Source organism: Lissotriton helveticus, chromosome 9 (genome assembly GCF_964261635.1).
Source record: "Lissotriton helveticus chromosome 9, aLisHel1.1, whole genome shotgun sequence".
Lineage (NCBI taxonomy): Eukaryota > Metazoa > Chordata > Amphibia > Caudata > Salamandridae > Lissotriton > Lissotriton helveticus.
The window spans coordinates 509,604,820-509,629,467 of NC_136070.1; the positions used below are offsets into that span (position 1 = coordinate 509,604,820).

The following is a 24,648-nucleotide window of genomic DNA, read 5'->3' on the forward strand; positions in this document are numbered from 1 at the left end:
ACATTGTCAATTTTGTGTGTCAGATAGATGCATTTTTCTTTCATTATTGGGAGTGGGCTATGTGTGACGCACAAGAAGAGTTATTGTTTGTGTAGGTTTGGTAGTAGGTGCCTGCTGATGTGCTTTGCACATTGTTTTTCTGACCAGGATCACAGCAGAGTCCTGTCCATTACCAATTTGCTGTCTTGAGCAGATGCTTGGCTAAGTAAAGTGATTCATCAGCTCATGTTGTTTGATGTTGTGGATGACATTTGCACCAAAACGTTCACTTGTCTTCAATTTGTCATGAGTGGTGTTCCCTCACTACTGTGTCTCATGTGATGAATGCCATATTATGTATGACATAGCATACAGTGCACTTTGGATGCAGTGATGGAGAAATACTTCCCCTTGGTAAGTGGGCAATGTACAGTGACATGAGATAGCAAACTGTTGTATTTTCTTGGTTTCTCCCTCTTTCTTTCACCCCCCCCTCTCTGCCTCTTCTTGGTATGCTCTGACTCATATTCTGAACCAACATTCCACAGTTGCCTTCAGCTGACTGGAACCTGTTGGTGGTGTATGACAGTATAAAGATCGTTCTTCACTTGCCTGGCATCACGTCTTTTCAACATAAACCATCACTGGCGCCATCAGTATTAGTGCCTACATGCTGGCATAAGTACCCTTCCCTTTTGTAGTATCATCTAAACTACTGTTTCATACATGATATACATGTCCTCATAAGTTGATATCTGATTCCATCACAAACGTGTGTGTGGGCCAATCTGTATTTGACAATAGTCATTTGTGATGGTATACAGTTCATGTGTTACGTCAGACAGAAGTGTGTAGACATTGGTGGGTGGGTCACACATACCCTAAGCCATTACTCATTGACATTAGTCAGGTCCAATTGATGAAGCTAAAAAGGACATGACAGGTAAACTTACACTACTTTGTCATAATGTGAAGTTCCATGCCATTGATGTGGGAGTATTTCGTTATGTGAATTGCACATGCTAATTTGTCAAGGTTCATTCATTGACTGGTTACATGCGTCAGGGAGAGACATGCAGAATGTAGGGATTATATGTGAGTGTCTACACTCCGTAATGCAATGGAATTTGAGTTTGTGAGACAAAAAGGTACTGTGGTGTGCCTTCCCATTAGGACACGGGTTAAACCACTTCTTCATGCAATGGAGATTCCCTGAGCCTCAGAAACCTTTAATGGTGTATTGGATTTAGGTATGCAATGTAAGAAGGGTGTTCTCACCAGTACCAATCCGGATTGGGGATGTCCATGGGCCTTGTTGATTCATTATGCTGTGGATAGTTGTAGACAAATCTCCCAGATATTTGGGAAAATTGTTTCCAGTCTAGTTTTCTGTGCTACATGTGATACATAGCGAAGCTACATAAGTGCAGCTTTCATGAGACTATTCTGACAGTGGCCATATGAGGACAGTTCTATTAGGTAATGCCAACAGTGTTAAATTAGCATTTCCTTGTCACCTTCTTCCTGCTACTGAACATATTGGTGCAACATAGCTGTATTAGTTGACCTTCTTTTCATCATGATGTGGGATTAGTAATATGACATATTGCTGATTGCAGGGCCTTGTGTGGAATCTGTAGGAATGCATTTGTCATTGTCATTCTATTTGATGGCATCAGGTTAGTAAGGTATACTGCAAGAGCCAACCTATACAAGTTGATCAAGCATCCTACTAGATACATGAGGATGGATTTGAGACAACTTCACTCATGCAATTGGAGGTGTCTGTGGTTATGGCTTCACTGTAAGCAACTGTTAACAGGTCATGTAGCATGCATGCATGTGTTCATGCTAATGTGGAAGCCAAATAGTGGACCTTGTAGCTGAAGTCTTCTGTATACTTTATTAAAGTCTGTGATCAAAGCTGTTGGTCAAGTGTGTTCTGGCCCCAGCAATAAACCTATTATCAATTTCATTTCAGCATCATTCAAGGCAAGCGGAGGAGAAAGGGCAAACATCATTGGGGAAGCAGCTGGTCACAGTGGTTCCAGTCATGAGAGTACAGACACTGAGGGACCCAGTGACCGAGAGGGTGTGGGGAGTGCCACGGAGGATGGAAGTTTGACTTCCTCATCATCAGGGTCATCCTCCAGTGGACACTCCTGAGGAATATATGACATTACAACATAAACAATTACAATGCATGCCTTTACAACGCAGTTTTTACATCGCAGCATCCATTACAACGCATGATTGTACAACGCATGCCATCACAACGCATTTTTAGAAACTACATTTACAACGCATTCCATTACAATGCATACCATTACAACGCATATTATTTTTAGGGCAAGAGTAGGGTAAGTGTTGGATAGTGTAGGGGTAAAAATTACTATTCCCACTCCAGTGAGTGAAACAGTAGAGTAAGTGTTGGATAGCGTAGGGGTAAAAATTACATTACCACTCTAGTGATTGCAACAGTAGGGTAAGTGTTGGATAGTGTATGGGTAGAAATACTATCCCCATGTACCCCAAAATCCATACCCACCCTAAAACTAAAAAATCCCCATTACTTACCTTATAGTGCGTTGTTATGGCATCCGTTGTAATGGTATTCGCTGTAATGGCATGCGTTGTAGTGACATGCGTTGTAATGTCTTGCGTTGTCATGGCATGTGATGTAAAGGCAGCCGCGTTGTATAGGTTGTGCATTGTAATAACTGCAATGTAATGGTTGTTTCCCCACCTGAATGGTGGCAGACCCCTCAGGATTAGTTCCACCTTCATCCGTGTCTGTCACCCCCAGTTCTATCTCTAACCTTCCTGTTGCTCTTCACCTCGTTGTCTGGGCCCTCTCCCCTAAGAGGGGAGCCGTCTCCTTAGCTCCAGGCACCTCAGCCCCTGCAGCTGTTACCACCTCTGTCCTGAGTGAGGAGGCTATTGACCTAATGATGAACATATCTGTGGTTCAGATGGCACTATGAATGCTATCCAGGTGCAATGCAGCCAACTGTAACAGATGGTGGCCTATCTGGAAAGCATCCACAGTGCTATGTGTGGCCTACAGAGATCATTTCAGACTCTGGCCTCCTCCCTCATGACAGCCTTCCACCCATCCCAAATTTCCACTCCACCTCGTGCTTCTTCCCCATTCAAATTCCCTATTGCAATGCCTGTCCCAAGCACACTCACATATATTCACACACACACTTCAACATCCCCAAGCAGCACCCTCAAACATAAACACCAAAAAACACAGAAGAACGCATCCACTCAAATGACACTCAACCCCTCACCTTGATCCCCACCAAAATAACCCCAGACACCACACCTCCATCCACAAACTCATCGACAGCACCATGCATCACTACAAACACCACACCTGTACCCACAGACCCATCCGCCACGCCCAGCATTTCAACAGACACCATGCCAGCACCCATAGACTTATTCACAGCACCTAGCATTACAACAGATACCACACCCGCACCCACAGACCCATCCACACCCCCAGCATTACAGTAGATACCGCACACAGTTGTACCCCTAAGAAAACCAAAACCCCTCCCAAAATCAAAGACACCCCACCCAAAGTCATGACCATCCTTTCCAAAGCCAAACCCACCCCTCCCAAGCAACACCTTTGGGGAGCCTGCCATGCCCAATGGATTCCCCTTTGTGAGGAGGTTCCTAGCAATTTCATTAAGGGCAAGATTAGTGGCACAGCAGTGTGCTAGCACATGCAGTAAGAAAACGGACTTAAACATTGCTTTGTTTAGAACACATTTGTCCTGCCATTACTTTTCTGCCTATTGGATGTTATTGGATACTTTGGGATGTGTGACTACAGTTGTGTTTGTTTCACCCTGATTGCTGATCCATTTGAAGTTTAGAATGATCTCACCTTGAAACAAATGCTGGAGTCACACAGGACATGGGCAAATGTTCAATGGATAGATATTTAGGCAGAAATCCAGTTGCGGTTGACATTGCCCTGAGCTGTATTTCATATGGTAAGTATTTCAATTTGGCTTGGCCAATATCAACATAATTTATCTTGCACTTCTCCCTATGATATAGTTGGATATGTGTTTGATGTGTGCAAGTTCGATATTTGTTTATCCACACATGGAGGCTGTTAAATTGTCATACCTTTATGACATGTGTATGGACATGTGTCAATTTTCATGTGTGCACCTTAAACTTACTTTATCTAAATGTGTGACAAATGTTGTTACTGCTGTGTTTGCTTTCATGACTTGCACTTACACATTTCCCGCATATGCATGGCACTTGGTTATGCTATTGGTTGTCCCTGATATACTTCAATCTACAGGTCCAGTGCACATAGATGTTTTGAGGCATGTGCAAAGTGGACTGTGACCCAGGGTCCCAGACTTTCAGGGGTTCCCCTGGTAGAGGCATACATATTCTGCAGAGGGTATTTACATTGTGACCTTTGAATGCTTCTAACACTAATTATTTGTAATCCAATTGACCTGATATTACCTTTGAATGTGAGTGATGTGTGAGATTCTATTACAGAGATTTAGCAGAAAAGGTGTGTTTCAGGTTCATGACACATCCATACAGATGTATCTTTGATATCACAACAAGACATAGCATGTGAGCAATGCAAGGGTGTTACAGAGGTCAACAGGTGTGATATTGATGGGGAGGTGCTATTGTGTGACACAATTTAATGCACACATCACTATCCCTGATTATGAGTTGTAAACACGTCGACTTTGATAGAATGTGCCTGTGCTGTGTCAGTGTCCGGCCAAAGATGACATAATTGAGCTTTAATTGGATCATACATTGTGAACAATCCCAACAGGGGCCCACAAAATATGTTTGGCACAGGGACTCCAAACCTCTTGCCAGGTCCATTGCAGGGCATCTATTTCCTGAGGAGTCTATGGAAACAGGTAAGAGTATAGCTTACCGTTTGTTGCATCCACAACTGTGTCGGTTTTGGATGTCATCAAACAGGAGCAGAAGTGCAAGTATATGTATGATCAGCTCCATGGCTGCACAGGACATGTGAAGCTGAGTACAGGTGAGTTTCAGCCTTATATCCCTCCCTTTCTGCTAGCTCGGATGTCGTGGCTGAACCGCCACAGTGACGTCATTGGGAAGGCACATTGTAATTGGGCTAGTGGTAACACTGGTGGTTTGCCCTCCGACAAAGGCATTGGTCTATCCCACCGACACGATTTTTGGAGATTCAGTTTTTGTATAAAGTACTACTCCAAAGAAAGAACTATCTTTTTGTGGAAGAAACATTAAGTACTCAAATTCATGAATGTCTCACAATGAGACCTTCTGCTCCAATAGCATGACATGTATGTCCATCATAATTCCAAGCATGCATTCACTATGGCAATAGCCATAGTAACAAGCCTAGACACCATAACAACCAGGATGTGCACAATATGTCAGTCATGGGCTTTATTATGGCAGAAATGGCCACTGTTAAGCTAGGGATGCCCAAAATTCATTACATGAGGCTCATAAGATATAAAAAATATGAATTGCCACAACAACACCAAGATTGCTCAAAATACATCTACCGCAACAGCTTTTATGCTAAAGGCACCATTATGCCAGGAAGAAACATATTTATGCCTGAAATTAACCCCTTATGATCGGGGGTCACCATATACTTCAGAAATGATTTCCGAGGAGTCATACTGTTTGTCGGAGAGTCACGCAATGTCAGCCACACACACGTGCACACACACACACACACATGCACACATGCATATGGACACAGACTGAAGTATGCACACTTAATCACACAAATTCACACTCATGCAAACCTTACATCCTTGACACATCTCTCTGAAAGGCTTACTATCTCAACTTTGGATACGGACCTTGCTCTCCTCAGCTCATGGTGTGATCAAGCACTCAAATCAGACACCTTCACTCTGGCTGCTGCAGGCCCACCCTTAGGAGACTCCACTTTGAATATTGCTGACACTCTATTGACCCAGTAATCACACATGTGACTGATAGAGCAATAGTGTGGAGCCTAACGCGAGGCCAACCTCTTTGTGACTTTGTTAAATTGAAAGTGGAGACAGGTGGTCATGTTGCTGGCCCAGTAGGTTGAGACAGTGTGTCTTTGTGTGTTGACCCAATGTACTGACATTGGTTTGGATGGCTACTACTCTAAGGACCATATTATGAGCAGCATTGTGTTATTTAATGTGCACATACTATCTGAATGTACTAGATGTGCTTTAATTAATCGATCAATCAAAGATTTTTGAAGTGCGGCAAACCACCTGTGAGGGTCTCAAGGCCCTGGAGTTGCTCTCTGCTAGGTGGTGATCTGGTTTTTCGAACAGCCAGGTCTTGAGTTCTTCTCTAAATTACTGGAGCAATGAGGCAGGCCTGAGGTGCAGGAGAAGGTCATTCCAAGTTTTGGCCTCCAGGTGTGAGAAGAAGAGTTTTGTATTGTTTTTAGTCTGTTCTGGAGGAGTGCGGTGAGTCCTACATAAACTGTGTTCCCATAGTCCAGCGGTCCTTCTGGTGTTGACTGGGAGCAACCTGGAGATCTTGCAGAGCTTGCGCAGGATGTGGAAGCAGATTGAAGAGATTGAGTTTACCTGCTTCTTCATGGATAGCTTGCTGAAGATGATGCCGAGCTCGTGAACATGGTCTGTCAGGCAGGGATGGGCCAAGTACAGCCAGCCACCATGCCTCATTCCATGAAGAGATGTTGTTCCCAAATATGAGGACTTCTGTCTTGTCTGTGTTGAGCTTGAGGCAGTTGTCCTTCATCTAGTCTGCAACTTTCATCATACATCTGTGGAAGTTGGCTCTGGTGATGGAGGGGTCTACTGACAGCAAGAGGATGAGCTGGGTGTCGTTGCATAGGAGATGATGTTGAGTCCTTGCGATCTGACATTGTTGGCCAGGGGGGGTCATGTACCTGTTGAAGAAAGATGGGGGCTGAGGAATGATCCTTGGGGTATGCTGAAGATGATCTTCTTGGGTTTTGAAAGTGTACAGTGGGAGACTGATTATCTGGGTTCTTCCGGTGAGGAATGAAGCGATCTATTCAAGTGTATTTCCCTGGATTCCGATACTGTGGAGTCAGTGAATCAAAATGTGATTGGAGGTGTTGTCGAAGGTGTCTGACAGGTCCAGAAAGATGAGGGCTGCCATTTTGCTGTGATCCAGGAGAGCCCTGATATCAATGGTAGCTTTGATTGGGGCTGTGGTTGGATCTGAATCCAGATTGGAAGGGGTCCAGGAGGTTATTGTGCTCCAGGTGTTCGGTGAGTTGCTGGTAGATTGCCTTCTTGAGAACCTTTGCTAGAAAGGGGAGCAGGGAGATAGGCTGAGGTCGGCGGATGGGTTCCTCAGGAGGGGCCTCACTTCAGAATGTTTCCAGTCCTCAGGAAAGGAGGCTGAGATAATGGAAGTGTTCAGGACTTTCTTGAGTTTGTCGCCAATCATCTTGCTCCCGAGGTTGAAGATGTGGTGGGGACAGGGGTCCATGGATGCTCCCCAGTGCACAGAGTTCATTATTGATATTGTGGCTTGAGTTGTGAGAGGGTCCCAGTGGGTGAGCAGGTGTTCAAGGTTTGTGTTTATGGGTGTGAGAAGACTGATGCTGTCAGCAGTGGTGGGTTAAGGTTTGGAGTTTTCGAAGATGACTGAGATTTTATTGTGGAAGAGCTCTGCCAGGGTGTCACACATGTTCTTGGAAGGAGGTGATGTTCCTGGCGGCTGCAGGGTTGAAGAACTCCTTCTTAAAATGGCAAAGACCTCCTTGCTGCGCTTTGTGCTGAATTGTATGCAGTCTGTGAAGGTGTTCTTCTTTAGTTCTTTTAGAAGATGGTGGTACTGGCTGAGTGCTGTCTTGAAGGTGGTATGGTCTCCTGTCTCTTTGCTGGTGCAACACTCCCTTTCTAGTTGTCAACAGTTGTGTTTGGTGGATTTCAGCTCCACAGTGAACCAGCTCGCTCTTCTGGCATGTCCTTAAGATTTGACTGGCTTTGTGGGGGTGATTGTGTTGCCCCATTCAGTGATCCACTGGGTAGGTTCTTCACAGCCTGTTCTGGGTTGTATGTTGTGTCTGGGAGGTAGCAGTTGAGGGCATTGTTCCACTGGTCTTCTGATATCTTTTTGCAGTTTCAGTGTGTGGCGCTGGACGGTGAAGTAGACGCTGTAGTGCTCATTCTAGCTCAGCTATGAGATGTGGTTGCACCTGACTCTGTCGCCGGACTTGAAACTGGGTTGAGTGGGTGCCCTGCGATGTGGGTAGGGTTGATGACAAGGTGCTTGAGGCCGATGTTGCTCATGCTTTACAGGAGGTCAGTTGTGTTAGTGTCACTGGGTCATCGAGGTGGAAGTTAAAATACCCTAGGAAGATATAGTGGTCAGAGTTGATGGCGATTGGGGCGATGAGGTCTAGATGGCATTGCAAATGCGGGGTTATGGTCCAGATGGTCTGTTGGCCAGGGTGCCTTTAATAGTGTTTTTCCTGTCTGTGAGGATGTGGAAGTTGAGACGCTCCATTATAGGGGTCGAGTCATGCAGCAGATGGCGTCCTTGTAGATGATGGCAAATCTACCTCCATGTTTGTTGGTTCTGCCTCGGTGTGCTATCTTGTAGCCTTCAGGCGTTGAGATGGTGATGTCCAGCGGGAAGGCTGGGTTTAGCCAGGTCTCTGTGAGGAAGATGCCACCTGAGTAAAAATGTAATTGTTTCCTAGATCTCCGTGGTGTGTTCACCGCGTGATCTTGCATTGAGAAGAATGCACAGGAGTTGTGCCATGGCGGTCTCGGCCACTGTGTTAGACGCAGTGGTGTTTGTGGTGTCTCCAGCATTGTTGGTTGCTTTGGTGTTGCAGGTGAAGTGACAGTGTTGGTAGGAGAATGGTCCTTTGATAGTGCATGGAGATGTGCAGCAGCTGTAATTGTTGATTTGCCTGGCATCCAATGCTCAGAGGACTGCAGCAATGTAGCTGCACATTGTGGAAGAACCAGGGTTTCTTTACACAGCCTACTATTTGTTGGTTGAAATTTCTTTGGATTGAAAAAACATGATGAAAACTTGTGCTCAGAAAGGTACCCTAATGATCTAGTGAATTTAGTTCAAATGGCCTACACTATCTTACATGAACTGCACAGAAGCCATAAATAAAAACAAGATCCTTTAGCGCAGAATGTAGTAACTGCCTATGTCCTCTCATCATCACAGAAAACAAAACATGTGTATTCCTGCTTAACATACACGTATCAACTATGAGTAACAGGGAACAATGTGGGAAAATATAAACAGCAAAATATAAAACTGAGTACTTTAACCCCTTCACTGCGGCGGCTATTCCGCCGCAGTGCTAAGGGGGCGGGGCGGAAGAGCGGCAGGCGCATGCTGGTGACGGAACCGCTCCGTCACCAGCGTCGGTTGCGCTGTGCTTATGACGGAGCGGTTCCGTCATGGCCCGCCCCGCTCAATAGAACGCTCAGCGCAGGCGCGAAATCCGCGCCGCGCAGGCGTGCCGAGCGGGCCATGACGGAACCGCTCCGTCATCAGCACAGCGCGACCGCGGCTGATGACGGAGCGGTTCCGTCATCAGCATGGGAGGGGTTAAAACAAAGTGGGTCATTTAAAGTTTGGTGGAGTGTGAGAACCTCTGTAATTCTACGGTTCTACTGTCGCATCAAACATGCCATTCTACATTTTATTTATATTTAGGGAACAACTATAGTTTAGCTGGTGAGGCCTTGGCCATCTTTGACTGCAAAACCCTGCACACAGCATTCCCGCAGACCAAAATGAAGGTCACGCTGCCAATTTTGGGTGGCCCACAATCAAGAGAGAAAATGACCAGTGTTTCATGGTGATTGTTTCTATGTTTTCTGGAACAAACTCCAGCTGTAAGAGTTTTTGTTCAGCAAAAAGAAAAAAAAATTATGAACGGTGCCAAACAAACATGGCACCTGTTCAGCATTCCCCTGTGCCTTAAGTTCATCCTCCGCACCCCAGAAAGCCTGAAGGCACGGAGATCCCTGCCAGATAGGCTTATATCTCAAACTACGGCGGGTGAAACTCGGCCAGGTTAGTGGAGGTCATGGCCTCCACTGCCCTTGCGGGTTGGTGGACCACCTGCCAAATTATGGCTGAGAACTTTCTGTTTTGCACATTTCTTTCCAGTTTCTTTTTTGTGTATTGTTTTGGAGCATCTTCCCATCATTCAGCCTTTAATATTTTTGAGCATCTGAGATACACAATCACTTCATTATTTAAAACCTGCATGACCCTGTTCAGATTCCATATGTATCCACCTTCAGTTGTTATGTCATTGTAGAACAGTTTTACTATCCTCAAAGTTTTAAGGCCCTCTTACGGGTTTGATTGTCCTGTGGACCACCGTATTGGCGGTAACGGCCCGAGTGTGGGGAACCTGGCGGTCCAACTGCCATATTACGAGTTGGGTGGATTGGCTGTGGAAAGACTGCTGCTAGACTGCCAAGACCACCAGCAGACTGCCGACAGTCAGGTTCGTAAGTGGGGAAATGCACTCACCATAGGGCAGTACGGTAAACAGAACCGCTGTGCGTATTACGGGTCGCCTGATCTGTGAGTGGACTGTGACGGTCCGACCACCTGCCTCAATTTATCGGTGATAAAGTATTTCGGGAGCTTACTCACCCCTGTCGTCTTCTTCTTCCAGGCACAGTCCAACATGGATACCTGTCTCCAAGTCCCCCCTTCACAGAAGGATCTTCACGCCGAGGATTACGACCCTGTGTACAGCGATGTACAGGTGAGTCATTTTCTTATCATATACCTATTAACAGGCCTGCCCACATATGTGTTGAACCTCTTTAATCGGTATATCGTATTTTTTCCACATATATCATGCATATGTGTGCATCCGACATATATGCAGTCGAAATGCAGACACACGCATCAATATATTTGGGAAAAAGTACTCACCACCGCTGCAAGATCCTCACCTCCACACCGCCGGTAATACAGAGGTCTTTGGGCCAGTGCCGTGGGTTGCTGGTGGAGGAAATTAAATTAAATGAAAATGGCACTTATAAAGCGCATGTCTATCCTAAGGCCCCCCAGGGCTAAGAACCCAGCCTACAGGTGCACGCTTTAGATAGTTGGGAACAAGAACGTCTTTAACTGTCCGTGGAAAGATAGATGTCTTCTTCCAAACAAATATGGTCAGGAAGAGCGTTCCACCTCCTGGAGGCAATGTAGGAGAATCGTCGGCCTCCACTTCTGGCCCTATAAATTCTAGGTACAATGGCCATGAGTTATTTTCTGAACGGAGCACTCTACTGGGATGGTATGGGGAGATGATTGACTGTAAAATTGGTGGGCCTTTGGAGGCCATAATCTTGTGGGTGACACAGAGGGATTTAAACTGAATCCTCTCTGCAATAGGCAACCAGTGTAGGAAGGCTATAGATGCTCGAGCTGATTCTCTGCGAGGAATATGTAGAAGCAGTCTGGCTGTGCAGTTCTGAACCATCTGGAGTCTCATTATTGTGGATCGCGGAGAGCCCAAATAAAGGGCACTCGCGTAGTCCAAGCGAGAAATAATTAAGGCTTGGACTAGCAGTTTCTTCGCATTAAAGGGCAGTAAAGGAAGAACTTTCCTTACCATCCTGAGTAGTCCGTAGCAGCATCCTGCTACCTTCTGGGCTTGCACCTTCATGTTTAGCTTATTGTCCAGCCAGACTCCCAAACTTTTTATTTGATCTTTGGGCGTCGGTATGCTGCCCAGTCATTTAGGCCATAGGGAGGTGGAGCCAACTGGGAGAGGTTTACCCAGAAACATCAAGTCTGTTTTTGCTCCATTTAGTTGAAGAAAGGAGCACTCCATCCAAGCTGATAATTTTCCAGACAGTTAGCTAGATTGTTTAGACTGTTTCCAGGTTGATTAGGGCATGCTATCAATTGAGTATCGTCTGCCTATGTAACGATTTGTATGCCAAAGGGTTCAACAATTTTGGCCAAGGGGCTCATCTAAATGTTAAAAAGGGTGGGGCTCAGAGATGAGCCGTGTGGCACCCCACACCTCAATGGCATACTCTTGGAGATGGAGTTGTCCTCGAAGACCTGAAATGAGCGGCGATCTAAAAAAGACTCCAACCACATTAGTGCAGTTCCCGATACCCCTGCCTCTCTAGGCCTGAAGATCAGCAGTGGATGGTTCACGGTATCGAAAGCCGCACTCAAATCTAGTAGGACGTTTGCTGCCAAGCCTCCAGAATCCATGATTTTTCTGGCTTCCTCAATGACAACAATCAGAGCTGTCTCTGTGCCCTGATGGGGTCTAAATCCTGTTTGCGTTGAATGAAAGCAGTCATTATCTTCCAGATAGGTGGACAAAATTGAGTTTACATGTTTTTCTGCAATTTTCGCGATCCCTGGAGGCAGTGAAGTAGGGCGGTAGTTGGAAAACACTTTAGGGTCCGCTCCTGCTTTTTTAAGCAGTGCTCTCACCATGGCTTATTTCCATAAGGAAGGGACAATACCTGTTCTCAAAGACAGATTAATAAGTTTTAAAATAGTGGGGGCAACTGTTTGGAAAACTTGGTACAGAATGGTAGGTGGAGCTATGTCCCTCGGGGAACTTGAGTTTAGTTTATTGAGGTAGATTGTAAGAGATGTAATATCCAGGGGCAGGTAAACCTCCAGTCTGGTCACTGGTGGGCTCCCGCTTTTCTCCAACTGGGGGTACTTTGAGGAGGTGGTAGCTGAAGGGAATGCTAGGTAAATAGATTGAATCTTTGTGTGAAAGAACTCTGCTATATCATTGTAGCGTGCTAGAGTATCAACTGCAGGTAATGCTGAAGGTGGGAGAGTGGCTAGTGCGGTTAGTGGAGGGGGCACGGTTCTACGTCAGTTGGAATACCAAGCTCGTAAGGCCCTTAGTACATTCTGACCAATCTTTGGGATCAAGAGGCACCTTACCCATCACCCTGTCACCGATATTACTCTTTGTGACTTGTGTATGTCATACCTTTCCGTCCCTTCATTCAACTTTTTTCTTTCTGTAGTTCTCTAATTACTCCCTTCATCCAACTTTTTTCTTTCTGTAGTTCTCTATTTACTCTCTGTCTTCAACTCAATCACACTTGATTCATTCATAAAGGACAAAGAAGAGTTCTGGGGTTACTTCCCTTGAATTGATCTCTCCTGATGATAGCATGAGTAGTCATTCTTTACGCTACAAGTCTCACTTGAAATCTTCTGTCCAATTCTTTCCCCAACTGTTGGCTTACTCAATGATTCCTATCATTGGAAACACCCTCTACGCCGGAACCACAGCCAAGCTACAGAAAAGACTCCATCGCATCCAGAACGCCTCCGCCCGACTCATCCTTGACATCCCCCGACGCAGCCACATCTCCGGCCACCTGAGGGACCTGCACTGGCTCCCCATCAACAAGAGGATCACGTCCAGGCTCCTCACCCACGCACACAAGTCTCTCCATGACCTGGGCCCCAAGTACCTCAACGACCGCCTGACCTTCTACACGCCCACCCGCCAGCTACGATCTACTAGCCTCGCCCTCGCCGCCATACCACGCATCCGAAGAGCCACGGCCGGAGGTAGATCCTTCTCCTACCTGGCGGCCAAGACATGGAACTCCCTCCCATCCACCTTCGGCTGACCCAGGACCATCTCGCCTTCAGGAGACAACTCAAGACCTGGCTGTTCGAGCAGTAGCGGACCCCTACCCCCAAGCGCCTTGAGACCCTCCTGGGTGAGTAGCGCGCTATACAAGTGGTATGATTGATTGATTGATTGATATCAGAATCCTGTTTAACCCGCTGGCCATCCTAAATGTAACTGGATGATACAAGGCACACATATTTTGTTTTATACCTCTGCTTGTTACACAGTCTTCCAACTCTTTCAAAACCACCCGAACATCACTGTCCATAAGAATGGAACTCTGAAAGGTCTGGCTGAAAATTTCATCTAGAAATGTAATAACTCTGCTCATGCTTATAATGCTCCCAATAGCTATTTCGTCTATCTGGAAACCATATCAATCAACATTGAGATATATTACAAGGTATTTTGAAACATGAACTGAACCGTGACATCAAACACAACCCCTAACTGAGACATAGAGGCTATTTTCCCATAGCCTATTAGCTGTATTCCTATTTTCTAATCTTTAACACTTTATGCACAACTCACATATGCCATTACTAACCTCTCTATCAACAAACCTAGGGGCTCACTAGGATTGTGGATTTCCCGCATCCTCCGGGCCGGCGGAAGCCACCGCCGGCCCGGAGGATGCGGGAAATCCGCAGCGGACTGAAAAAGACCCCCCGCCAGATTAGGATGGCTGGGGGATCGTTTTTCAGTCCGCAGCTTTTCCGCCGCAGTCGCCTTCCGACCGCGGCGGAAAAGCAATAACATGGCTGGCGGTGTCTATCAGACCAATCTCAAAAGGTAGAGAGTTTCCCAGGGACCAGAAAGGACTGGGTATCAACAATTTTAACAAAAAAGAAATCCTTTCTGTGTATTAGTCTTTCTAAAGTGACCAACAGGCCTACACATTTAACTCATTTGCTGTTACTTTTAAGTTTTAAGCAGTTTTTCAACATTAGTACGCCACACTAGAATGTCATTTTAGTTACTCTCAAAGTTTTTTATTTAAAATGTTTTTTTCGTAAAAACTTTTTTTATATATAAAAAAGAAGAACATGTATATTCACAAACTTTATATCACGCTTTAAATCATGTTAAAAAGTGTGCTCTGTTACATTTATAACTACTATCTAACAATTCCGGGTTACGGTTTCTAGTTCAGAGTCACACCTGGTTCAAACAATATTTGTATATTCACATTAAATAAATCAAAACAATACAATTCATTAATAATTAATAAGTCCTATTTGTCGACGCGTTTCGGTGCGTAGATTGCATTTGTGGCACCTTCCTCAGGACAGACGAAATTAAAACAAACGTGATAGCTTCTTTCTAAAAAGGAAAAAATAAGTATAATCAATATATTTTCCTAAAGAGAGTTTTTATTCTAGTTGTGGGCTAATTTACAAGTGGTTGCTTTTAAATATATTGGGTCCCCTTACTTGAAATTTTAGGGATTTAAGTCCTTGTATTGATCTTTCAGGACTGCTTTATTCCTATATGGCGTTACGTTTCTCCTTGGTAGCGCCAAAATCTTATTCTTTTATTGACTTTCTACAAAAAGAAAAGAAAAGCAGGGAATTAAGCTCCATGCTGGAGATAATGGTATTGGCTAGTGCATCCATATTTCATAATTTACTCACTTATAGAGATTTTATATATCCCTTTAAAATATGGGTGTCTGTCAAAGCTGGTACTGTTTTCCAGTCTGGCCCTCAAGCGATTTGGTGGTATTACTTTGCCACATACATTTGATGATGTTACTGCGCCTATAGACAACACATTAATTAATTAAAGAGTTTTTGGCCTACTTATTTGGGTAGGTTTGGCTTAGAGGAGTAATTTGGCTGATACTCACCTGGCAAATATTACTCAATGCTTACACTCTGGCTCTTTCTTTATTACACCCTCTCCAGTGGTGTCTGTTAACCTGTATTTGGAGTGACATAGTGGTGTGTTTAAGTATCATCACCTCCATTATTTTCACCATGTTCTAATAACCCTATCTTCTGTACTTCTAGGGCAATTGGTATGTCCTACATACCTTGTTAATTTGACAGGTTTGGCATAAGTCCAGAGTGCGCCTTGACTTTTTGTTTGGAGCGAGGTCTGTTCTTTTACCTGAAAGATTAATAGATCATCTTAGAGTGGAAACAGCGACGTGTTGATATTCCGTCTGTATATTACATCTGCCGCCTTAACATGGGCATCTACTGTTTACTTTTCGCCCAATGTCTCGCTCTCTTGAAATAAAGCCCCATAATCCTTCGTTATTATTCCTGGGAGCGGGTCCCTTACCCTGCGCCTGTTCTTACAGAGCGTTCAGCCCCAATTTGTGTTCATTATTCTCACTGGCGGTAAAAGTTCCCCGCTATTCGCCTACTACTTCGATGGTGCACTGACTATTACCGTTACTGTCCTCCTACTCTGGTAGCGCAGCCCCCGTCAGCTATTACATCCCCCGCACGCTTACCTTCTCATTTGCCGGCAATCGAAAGCAGCCAAAGCAGGAAGCGGTCGCAAGCGATTCTCTCGGTGCCGGCAAATGAGAAGGTAAGCGTGCGGGGGATGTAATAGCTGACGGGGGCTGCGCTACCAGAGTAGGAGGACAGTAACAGTCCGGGGAATGCAAAAGCTGATGGGGGCTGCACTATTTGAGCAGGAGGACGGTAATAGTCAGACGGAATATCAACACGTCGCTGTTTCCACTCTAAGATGATCTATTAATCTTTCAGGTAAAAGAACAGACCTCGCTCCAAACAAAAAGTCAAGGCGCACTCTGGACTTATGCCAAACCTGTCAAATTAACAAGGTATGTAGGACATACCAATTGCCCTAGAAGTACAGAAGATAGGGTTATTAGAACATGGTGAAAATAATGGAGGTGATGATACTTAAACACACCACTATGTCACTCCAAATACAGGTTAACAGACACCACTGGAGAGGGTGTAATAAAGAAAGAGCCAGAGTGTAAGCATTGAGTAATATTTGCCAGGTGAGTATCAGCCAAATTACTCCTCTAAGCCAAACCTACCCAAATAAGTAGGCCAAAAACTCTTTAATTAATTAATGTGTTGTCTATAGGCGCAGTAACATCATCAAATGTATGTGGCAAAGTAATACCACCAAATCGCTTGAGGGCCAGACTGGAAAACAGTACCAGCTTTGACAGACACCCATATTTTAAAGGGATATATAAAATCTCTATAAGTGAGTAAATTATGAAATATGGATGCACTAGCCAATACCATTATCTCCAGCATGGAGCTTAATTCCCTGCTTTTCTTTTCTTTTTGTAGAAAGTCAATAAAAGAATAAGATTTTGGCGCTACCAAGGAGAAACGTAACGCCATATAGGAATAAAGCAGTCCTGAAAGATCAATACAAGGACTTAAATCCCTAAAATTTCAAGTAAGGGGACCCAATATATTTAAAAGCAACCACTTGTAAATTAGCCCACAACTAGAATAAAAACTCTCTTTAGGAAAATATATTGATTATACTTATTTTTTCCTTTTTAGAAAGAAGCTATCACGTTTGTTTTAATTTCGTCTGTCCTGAGGAAGGTGCCACAAATGCAATCTACGCACCGAAACGCGTCGACAAATAGGACTTATTAATTATTAATGAATTGTATTGTTTTGATTTATTTAATGTGAATATACAAATATTGTTTGAACCAGGTGTGACTCTGAACTAGAAACCGTAACCCGGAATTGTTAGATAGTAGTTATAAATGTAACAGAGCACACTTTTTAACATGATTTAAAGCGTGATATAAAGTTTGTGAATATACATGTTCTTCTTTTTTATATATAAAAAAAGTTTTTACGAAAAAAACATTTTAAATAAAAAACTTTGAGAGTAACTAAAATGACATTCTAGTGTGGCGTACTAATGTTGAAAAACTGCTTAAAACTTAAAAGTAACAGCAAATGAGTTAAATGTGTAGGCCTGTTGGTCACTTTAGAAAGACTAATACACAGAAAGGATTTCTTTTTTGTTAAAAAGGTGTCTATCAGACACCGCCAGGCATATTATGATCGCGTAGAAAGTATGCTTTTCCACGGCGGCTTTTCCACCGTGGAAAAGCATATGGAGATTGCCTTGGGGGGCCCGTTGTGGGCCCCCTGGGTGAAGAGGGGGTGGGGGTGCACATGGGGGGTACCTATGGTACCCCCCTGCATTTGCGTGAACAAAGCGGCAGGCACCACGCGGTGCCTGCCGCTTTGTGCACGCAAATGCTGTGCATGCATTTTTAACATTGCGGCGGGTGCAGCTTGAAGCTCCACCCGCCGCAATGTTAAAAATAGAGGATATGACCGCCACCCTGGCGGTCACATCCTAATCTGTATGGAGGGACCGCCGCTGCCCCTGCGGACGGTCCCTCCTACTCTATGGTGGCGGACGGACTCAAGTCCGTCCGCCATCATAATCGGCCCCCTTTTTGGCCAACAAAAGTCCGTTGGTAGTCTTTGTTTGGTCTTGCAAATTCCTAAGTGACTCTTTAGTGACCCTCAGATGGCAGGTTGAGCAACACTTCTGGTGAAAATAACAGGCACAAATGTATACACAGTTGCCACTTGCTCTAAGCAGGAGTCTGTGTTCAGGCCCATAGTGTTGTTTGCAACTTCATTGTGCCAGTGGTGGGTGTGGCTGGGAGGGCATAGCAGGTGAAGGGAGATGGTGTTCTGCTCTTCTCATGCTGCTTTTAGAGCACGGGCCTAGTCAGCTTCATGCAAAGGTCCTGAGGTCTTTGGGCCAGCAATCTTTGGGTTCCTAGATTGCAGATCCAGCTAATTCAGGACCCTGTAACACTGGGAAAGATACAAGGACCCAGATCGGTATACCACTGAGGATATATAGATATATGGAGGCTACATTCACCTTTTACTGACTAATTTACTTAACTGCATATATACCCTTAAACTCCGGGTAGAACGTTTTTTTCCCTGCAGTGTTTGCATGCCATCTTTAAAGCCGGGCATTCCTAACTACTGACCATGTGATCAGTTATTCGCACATATCCACTATGACACAATTATCTTCTGGACAATATTGGACGTGATTTAACTCACCATCAAAGGCTGCCAGTGCTTGAATCGAACTCAGTTCAGCATGTGTGACCATCAGAGCCTGACGAAATTTCAGATTTGTTTCCCTAAACGGAAAAGTGAACAAAATATGGTAATTAGGCACAGACTGCCATCTCTGTATAATCATAAATTGTTCTATCATCCTATCATTCTCAATTCTTAGATATATGCTTTTATTCAATATACCGGATTCTCATAACTAACAAGTGAATTGCAATGTCTAACGCAGATCTAGATACAGGCAAACTAAGGGAAAGGCAAAAGAAAGTGGTAACTACGTGTTCTGGGGTCAGGTAACAGATTACATTTGTTGGTCGACCTGAGTTTCACCTGAACTCAGAAAAGGCTTAAGGTCTCATGTAAAGTTTGGCAGCAATCTACCAAGCTGTTGGGCATTTGAGAAAGCACAGTTGGTCCAAAAATTAAAAAATGGCAGATGGTTTGCAGGACATTTCTACTCTAAGCTGCTTTCTCATACATGTTTGGAGATGCTTCAAGGGGAAAACCATAATAGCAGGTCTGTCAGCCACTGTGGAATGGCAGACTTGTCTTCAATTTCATTGTTTTAGAAATACTTTTACCTATTTTCCTTTATTCCAGCAGATAGGGGACATTTCTGGACATTCACAGTCTGGGAACGAGATGGTTGACATGGCAGTCATGGCCAAGGATGCCCATAGGAATAGAATTAGAAAGTTAAGGTTGGATTAGGCAGCCTCCCAATAACAGTCTGTCACAAAGCTTTTTTTCTGACTATGGTTGAGCAATCAGGAAAACCGCATTACCCCAATAATTTGATGAGGCAGAGGGACATCCCCTAATAGCAATGGCATATACCTTGTTAATGCACTCTATTGAATAAGTAACAAAACAACATGTCTCAACTGGAAGTCATTCGGTGAGGACAATTATAATGATAGTGTAAATCACAAGAAGGGAGAACAAAGGAAGGGAGACCACAACGGAATTTGATAAAGTGTAAAGTAATATTTGTAGGTAGTTGTAACAGCACTACAGTACAGTTTTTTCATACAGTGACCATACCACACAAGTGTGCACTGAACGTGCTGGTGACAGTGAACGGCGCAGTAACACTGGGGTGAAAAAACAGCGTGAACGGCGAAAGGTTAAGAACAAATAATTATGTGGTCAATGATACAATGCAGAAATGTACAAAGTCAGTATTTTGATTCAGTCTGAATTGATTGACCACAACAGCGCCAAAGTTCTGTGCTGTGTGGTTGCGTTTCGACCTCATCAATTCCAGGTCATCATCAGGACAAAGGTCACTAATTTAAGAGTAGTGATGTATAGGAGAAACCGGGAGAGGAGAGCAGGATGAGCGGATGAGTGCCCTGGTACAGATAAGCAGTAGAGTTGAAAGATAGGAAAGGTCAGACAATGAACAACTACCTGAAGGGTTATGCCGCAGAAAGTTTGGACATGCGGGGTGGCCTAAGAGGTCCAGCAGAAAATCGGGTCATGCGGAGCGGCCTAAAATGTCCAGCAAGGCAACAAATTTACGGAGAATCCACTAGTAGGAAATGAAGAGGTATAAACAAAGAGCCTTTTGCGACCAAGAGGGGCAGATGAGGAAAAAGGGGACGACAGGGGCAGAGATAATTAATCCTGTAAGAGATCAGTTGGCGGTCTGGTGTGCAGAAACAGTGGGTTATCAATAATTCGAAGCCTGTAAATGGAACCAGGAGCTTGGGTAAGGTACTGAAAACCTAGGGGGCGGACATAGAGGCGGGAAGATGGCCGCTAATACAGAAAGACATGAAAAACTACAACAAGGACACAACTTACCCATACCTACTTGACACATTTTGTTGTGTAGCGTTTTAGGACCCTAGTGTAATTTTCCCGATTCATGCCCATATATAGGTATAAATCACTCGACCCTTATATAGGCATAGAAATCATCACCATATTTAGACTTAGCCCATGCAGTCCAAATACGGCATGGCTACTTCCACTAGTTCCCAAAATCCACAACGATCTCTTGGAAAAACCCGCCTTCAGCAGTCTGGGACTTCCCATTGCTTGAATATTGATTTATCCAAGAACTCATGGAGTTTTCAAAGAACTGAGTCTTTAATGACGTTATTATGTCCAACCTTACGTCAAACTCGGCACCTTCAAGGTATAAATATATCCACACTTGCCCAGGCAAACACACGGTGGTTTGGAGCAGTTCGACTATCTACCTACACGACACAGCTCACCGCAGCAAGTGCCGAAGGAAGCCGACCCTCCAGCAGACGCACTGAGAGAGACGCTGCCTTTTCTCTTGCTGAGAAATCCAGCTCCAGTGTTTCCAAGCTACCCTTGCGGGTTGTTGGGAAATCGAGTCCTGAGAGAGATATCAGACCTACTGCATTCTGAACCAAGGTACGGAGCTGATTAGACCCTTAGATATTTCTTGGATAGATTCTTGGCAAAGAATACTTAAACTAAGCAACACCTCACTTACCTCTTCCCTTGTACTAGACCTAGGTTAGGTAGGTGTATTTTTGAAGCACCAGTTGAGTACTTTTAGGGCCAGATGTAGGTAAAGTACATTTACCGATTCTAAAATACCGAATTTTACCAATTCGGTATTTTAAAATCGGTAAATGCTAAGTAGCTAAAAAAATCGGTAAACATTACCGAATCGGTAAGATTCGGTATTTACCGAATTGGTATTTACCGATTCGGTAATTGCCATTCATACCTATGGGCCTGGAGGACACATTCAAGGGTGCCAGGGTGTCACTTTGACATCCTGTTGCACCCCTGAATTGTGCTTGTGTGCACATGTGGCACACATACATACCCTAAGGGCATGCATGTCTGCCACATGGAACAGTTGAAAATGCGCAGATTTGCATTTTCAAAGGTATTCGTTATTTACCACCAACTTATAGTTGGTGGTAAATAACGAATCCTAAAAAGGGAAAAGCACTCATTGAGTGCTCCCTACATTGAAAATTCAGTAATTTACCGATTCCTTAAAATACTGAATCGGTAAATTACCGAATTTGCAATTTAGGCCACCTACATCTCAGTAGCCTAATACCAGTCGGTAACTGCAAAATTCGGTAATTTCGGCCGTTACCGACCGGTATTGGGCGACCTACATCTGGCACCAAGTCTTTATTTATTAATGTACGTATTCTATGTATTTTATGGCTAAAAAACCATAACATGCTTTTACAGTATTATTTGATAATACTCTTCGTACTGTACGCATTGTACTTTGCAACCAGTATTACGATTGTAGCAATTCATTTCTTCTGCATGAGAAAGAAGACTGTTCAATAAATACCTTTATTGAAAACGCCCGTCTGTCTATGTCTCTGCACCTCTGGTGAAACGAAGAATGCACGATTGACTGAGTGAAATATCTATCTATTGTTTCCGTGACTCTGAAGATACAATTTTATCCCGGGAAACAGAATTGTCATGTCTTAAGCGGTTGTCCGAAACTAATCCCTTCTTGTTTATTCGAGAAAGTGTCTAGTGATCTCTGAACTAGCTGGCACTCACAAATAAGTCTAATATATTCGATAGAGACCTAGTCGACATCAGTCGTACGTCTAAATTATAGTATATATTATTCCAATGCACAGAGCCTATTGGGAATATAGGAACTATACTACATGGTGCCCAACATTTGGTAAGGCAATAATTTAAAGCTAGATACCAGAGTAACTCAGTCGTGCTTTTCACACAGACGCCTTTTTCCCGTAAAATACTCCAATAGATGTCTGGAGTGGGTAAAAGGATATAATATCCGCCAAAACAGAGTAGGACGAAAAATCCTATGTATTCGTTTTTGGTTTGTTCAACGTTGAAGGATACAGTGTTCCAAAAATATTGTGCACCTTATCTTTGTTTCCTTGAGACTTGCTCTGCAAACTTTCGGTCAACAAAATGACGGATAGTGACGACGAAAGGCTGCAGCAGCAGCTCAGGCAGTTTTAGACAATAGAACACTCCAACAAAATGACCCGGATGTTATACTCATCCCGGTAAATGTAAGAAAAACTATCACTTTAAAACTCAAAAATAATGGAGTATCATCGAGAGGTGGTATGGCGCTTGAAAATACAGATCGCGAATTCCCCACACTAATAGTGTGCGATTCGTATTACTGCGTCCAATCTTACAATGAATATCTGCAGAACTGGGTTCAAAACGGTTTAAAAAACGCAAAAGGTGGCACAATTAAGCATAACATGCTTTGGGAACAAGTAGTTCTATTACAAAAAGAACTACAAAAGACTCACGTGATCTATACACTGAGTCATCAGCGTGATGGCGTTCACGTTGCAGGGAATTCATTGGCTGATGAAGCCGCAAAGGCAGCTGTGCAAATGGCTTCCATAGCTATAATCACTCGTTCAAAAACAGAAATAGATGGTGAAACATTGCTAGCCGTCAAAGCCTCAATGAAAGGTAGCTATGACGCATTACCTCTAAACTATCCACTCGAGTATACATACATAATTGATACAAACTGCGTTCCTTTTGCTCGAATCCATGGAGTGGGGGATAGAGTAATTCCAAACAGGAAATGCAGAGGTGCTTTGATACAAGAAGCACATATGGGAGAGGGTCTGACAAATCAAGGGATCTCAAAATCTAACATAGAACTGAAAGAGATGTACTGGTGGCCAGGGATGAAAGCCCACATTTACGAATTTGGAATTAACTGTGATACCTGTTACAGAAATCATAGCTTTGAAAGCCACCTGACTACAGTGTAGCCAGCCCAGTTCAGAAACCTCTGTTAAACAGCATTAGACTTTCTACACGCAGACGTCACAATGGACGAATGCGGTCCCACAACAATTGGGACAGATTCATTTGGATGTGGCCTCAGCGCTCGGCTGATGCCCGACCTGTTATAAAAGATTTGCGAGTCTTTATCGGCACATACGCAATCGGCACGCTACATTCTAATCCTGCGTTTAGCTCTCGAGCTTACAAGGAGGCCATGGCTAGCTTGGGCGTTGCATTGTGGTACTCAAGTCCATTCCATCCTGAAGGAAATGTGGTAGTGGAAAGAAAAAACCGTGACATAAAGCAATCTATAACAGCAAGGGTATTAGGTTCGGGTGACGGGTGGATCAAACATCTAATAGGTGTCCAACGTAGTCTTAACAATCTGCCAAGAAATTCTCTGGGTGGAATCACTCCATATGAATTACTGTTTGGTACTAGAATGATCATCCAGGATCTCTATTGTTAAACTTCAGTGATATAACAAAAACCCTTTGATATCAAAGACCATTTGGCTGTTTTGCAGGACTTAAATGAAACAAGAAGAAGTCTGAGCAACATTACAGAAGCAAACGACCACTGAAGAAAAAACACCTGTCCCAGAAAGACCTATCTGGATTCCAAAGATTGGGGATCTAGTCAGGGAAAAGATCGCAGTGAAGAAGGAATTTGGGCCTTCTTTCAGAAAAGCAGTACCTGTCTTAGCAATCCACGGAACAAGATCAGTGTTACTACCGCCCCTTGCTGGAAAAAGGGAGAACAAAGTCGTGTCCATCGACCTGGTCAAACCACATCATGTGTCTGATAAGAAGCAGTAGGCCCAGTGGACTACCAAGATGTAGCAGGTGACCAAATCTTGCTACAATCCAAGAGGTTCAAACTGAAAGACTTATCACCTTTGATAAACCGACAGTGAGAAAAGAAGGACTATGCAACAAAGCCATGGAACTTGTACCTCTTGAGACCCAAATAACAGTTCGTCAAGAAACACCTGTCTACAATGATATAGCCTCTGACTATACTGATATGACAAAGGAAGAAAAAACTCCAGCGATTCCAAACAATCCTGATGCAATTCCAACAATTGACAGAACTGCCTCTGGCTATTTTATAAACTTTGATACATTTTCTGAG

The 24,648-nt window shown here is 44.0% G+C and overlaps 1 protein-coding gene across 4 annotated transcripts in view; it reads right to left on the reverse strand.

Moving 5' to 3' along the window:
• The window catches only part of LOC144781481 (phospholipid-transporting ATPase IC-like), a 1,874,327-nt gene that overhangs the window by 1,156,499 nt on the left and 693,180 nt on the right, over nucleotides 1-24,648 (reverse strand). For all 4 annotated transcript variants that reach the window (XM_078660356.1, XM_078660353.1, XM_078660355.1 and 1 more), the window contains one exon: nucleotides 18,727-18,809. In XM_078660356.1, coding sequence (XP_078516482.1) covers nucleotides 18,727-18,809 — 83 coding nt within the window. The remainder of the gene's footprint in view (nucleotides 1-18,726; nucleotides 18,810-24,648) is intronic.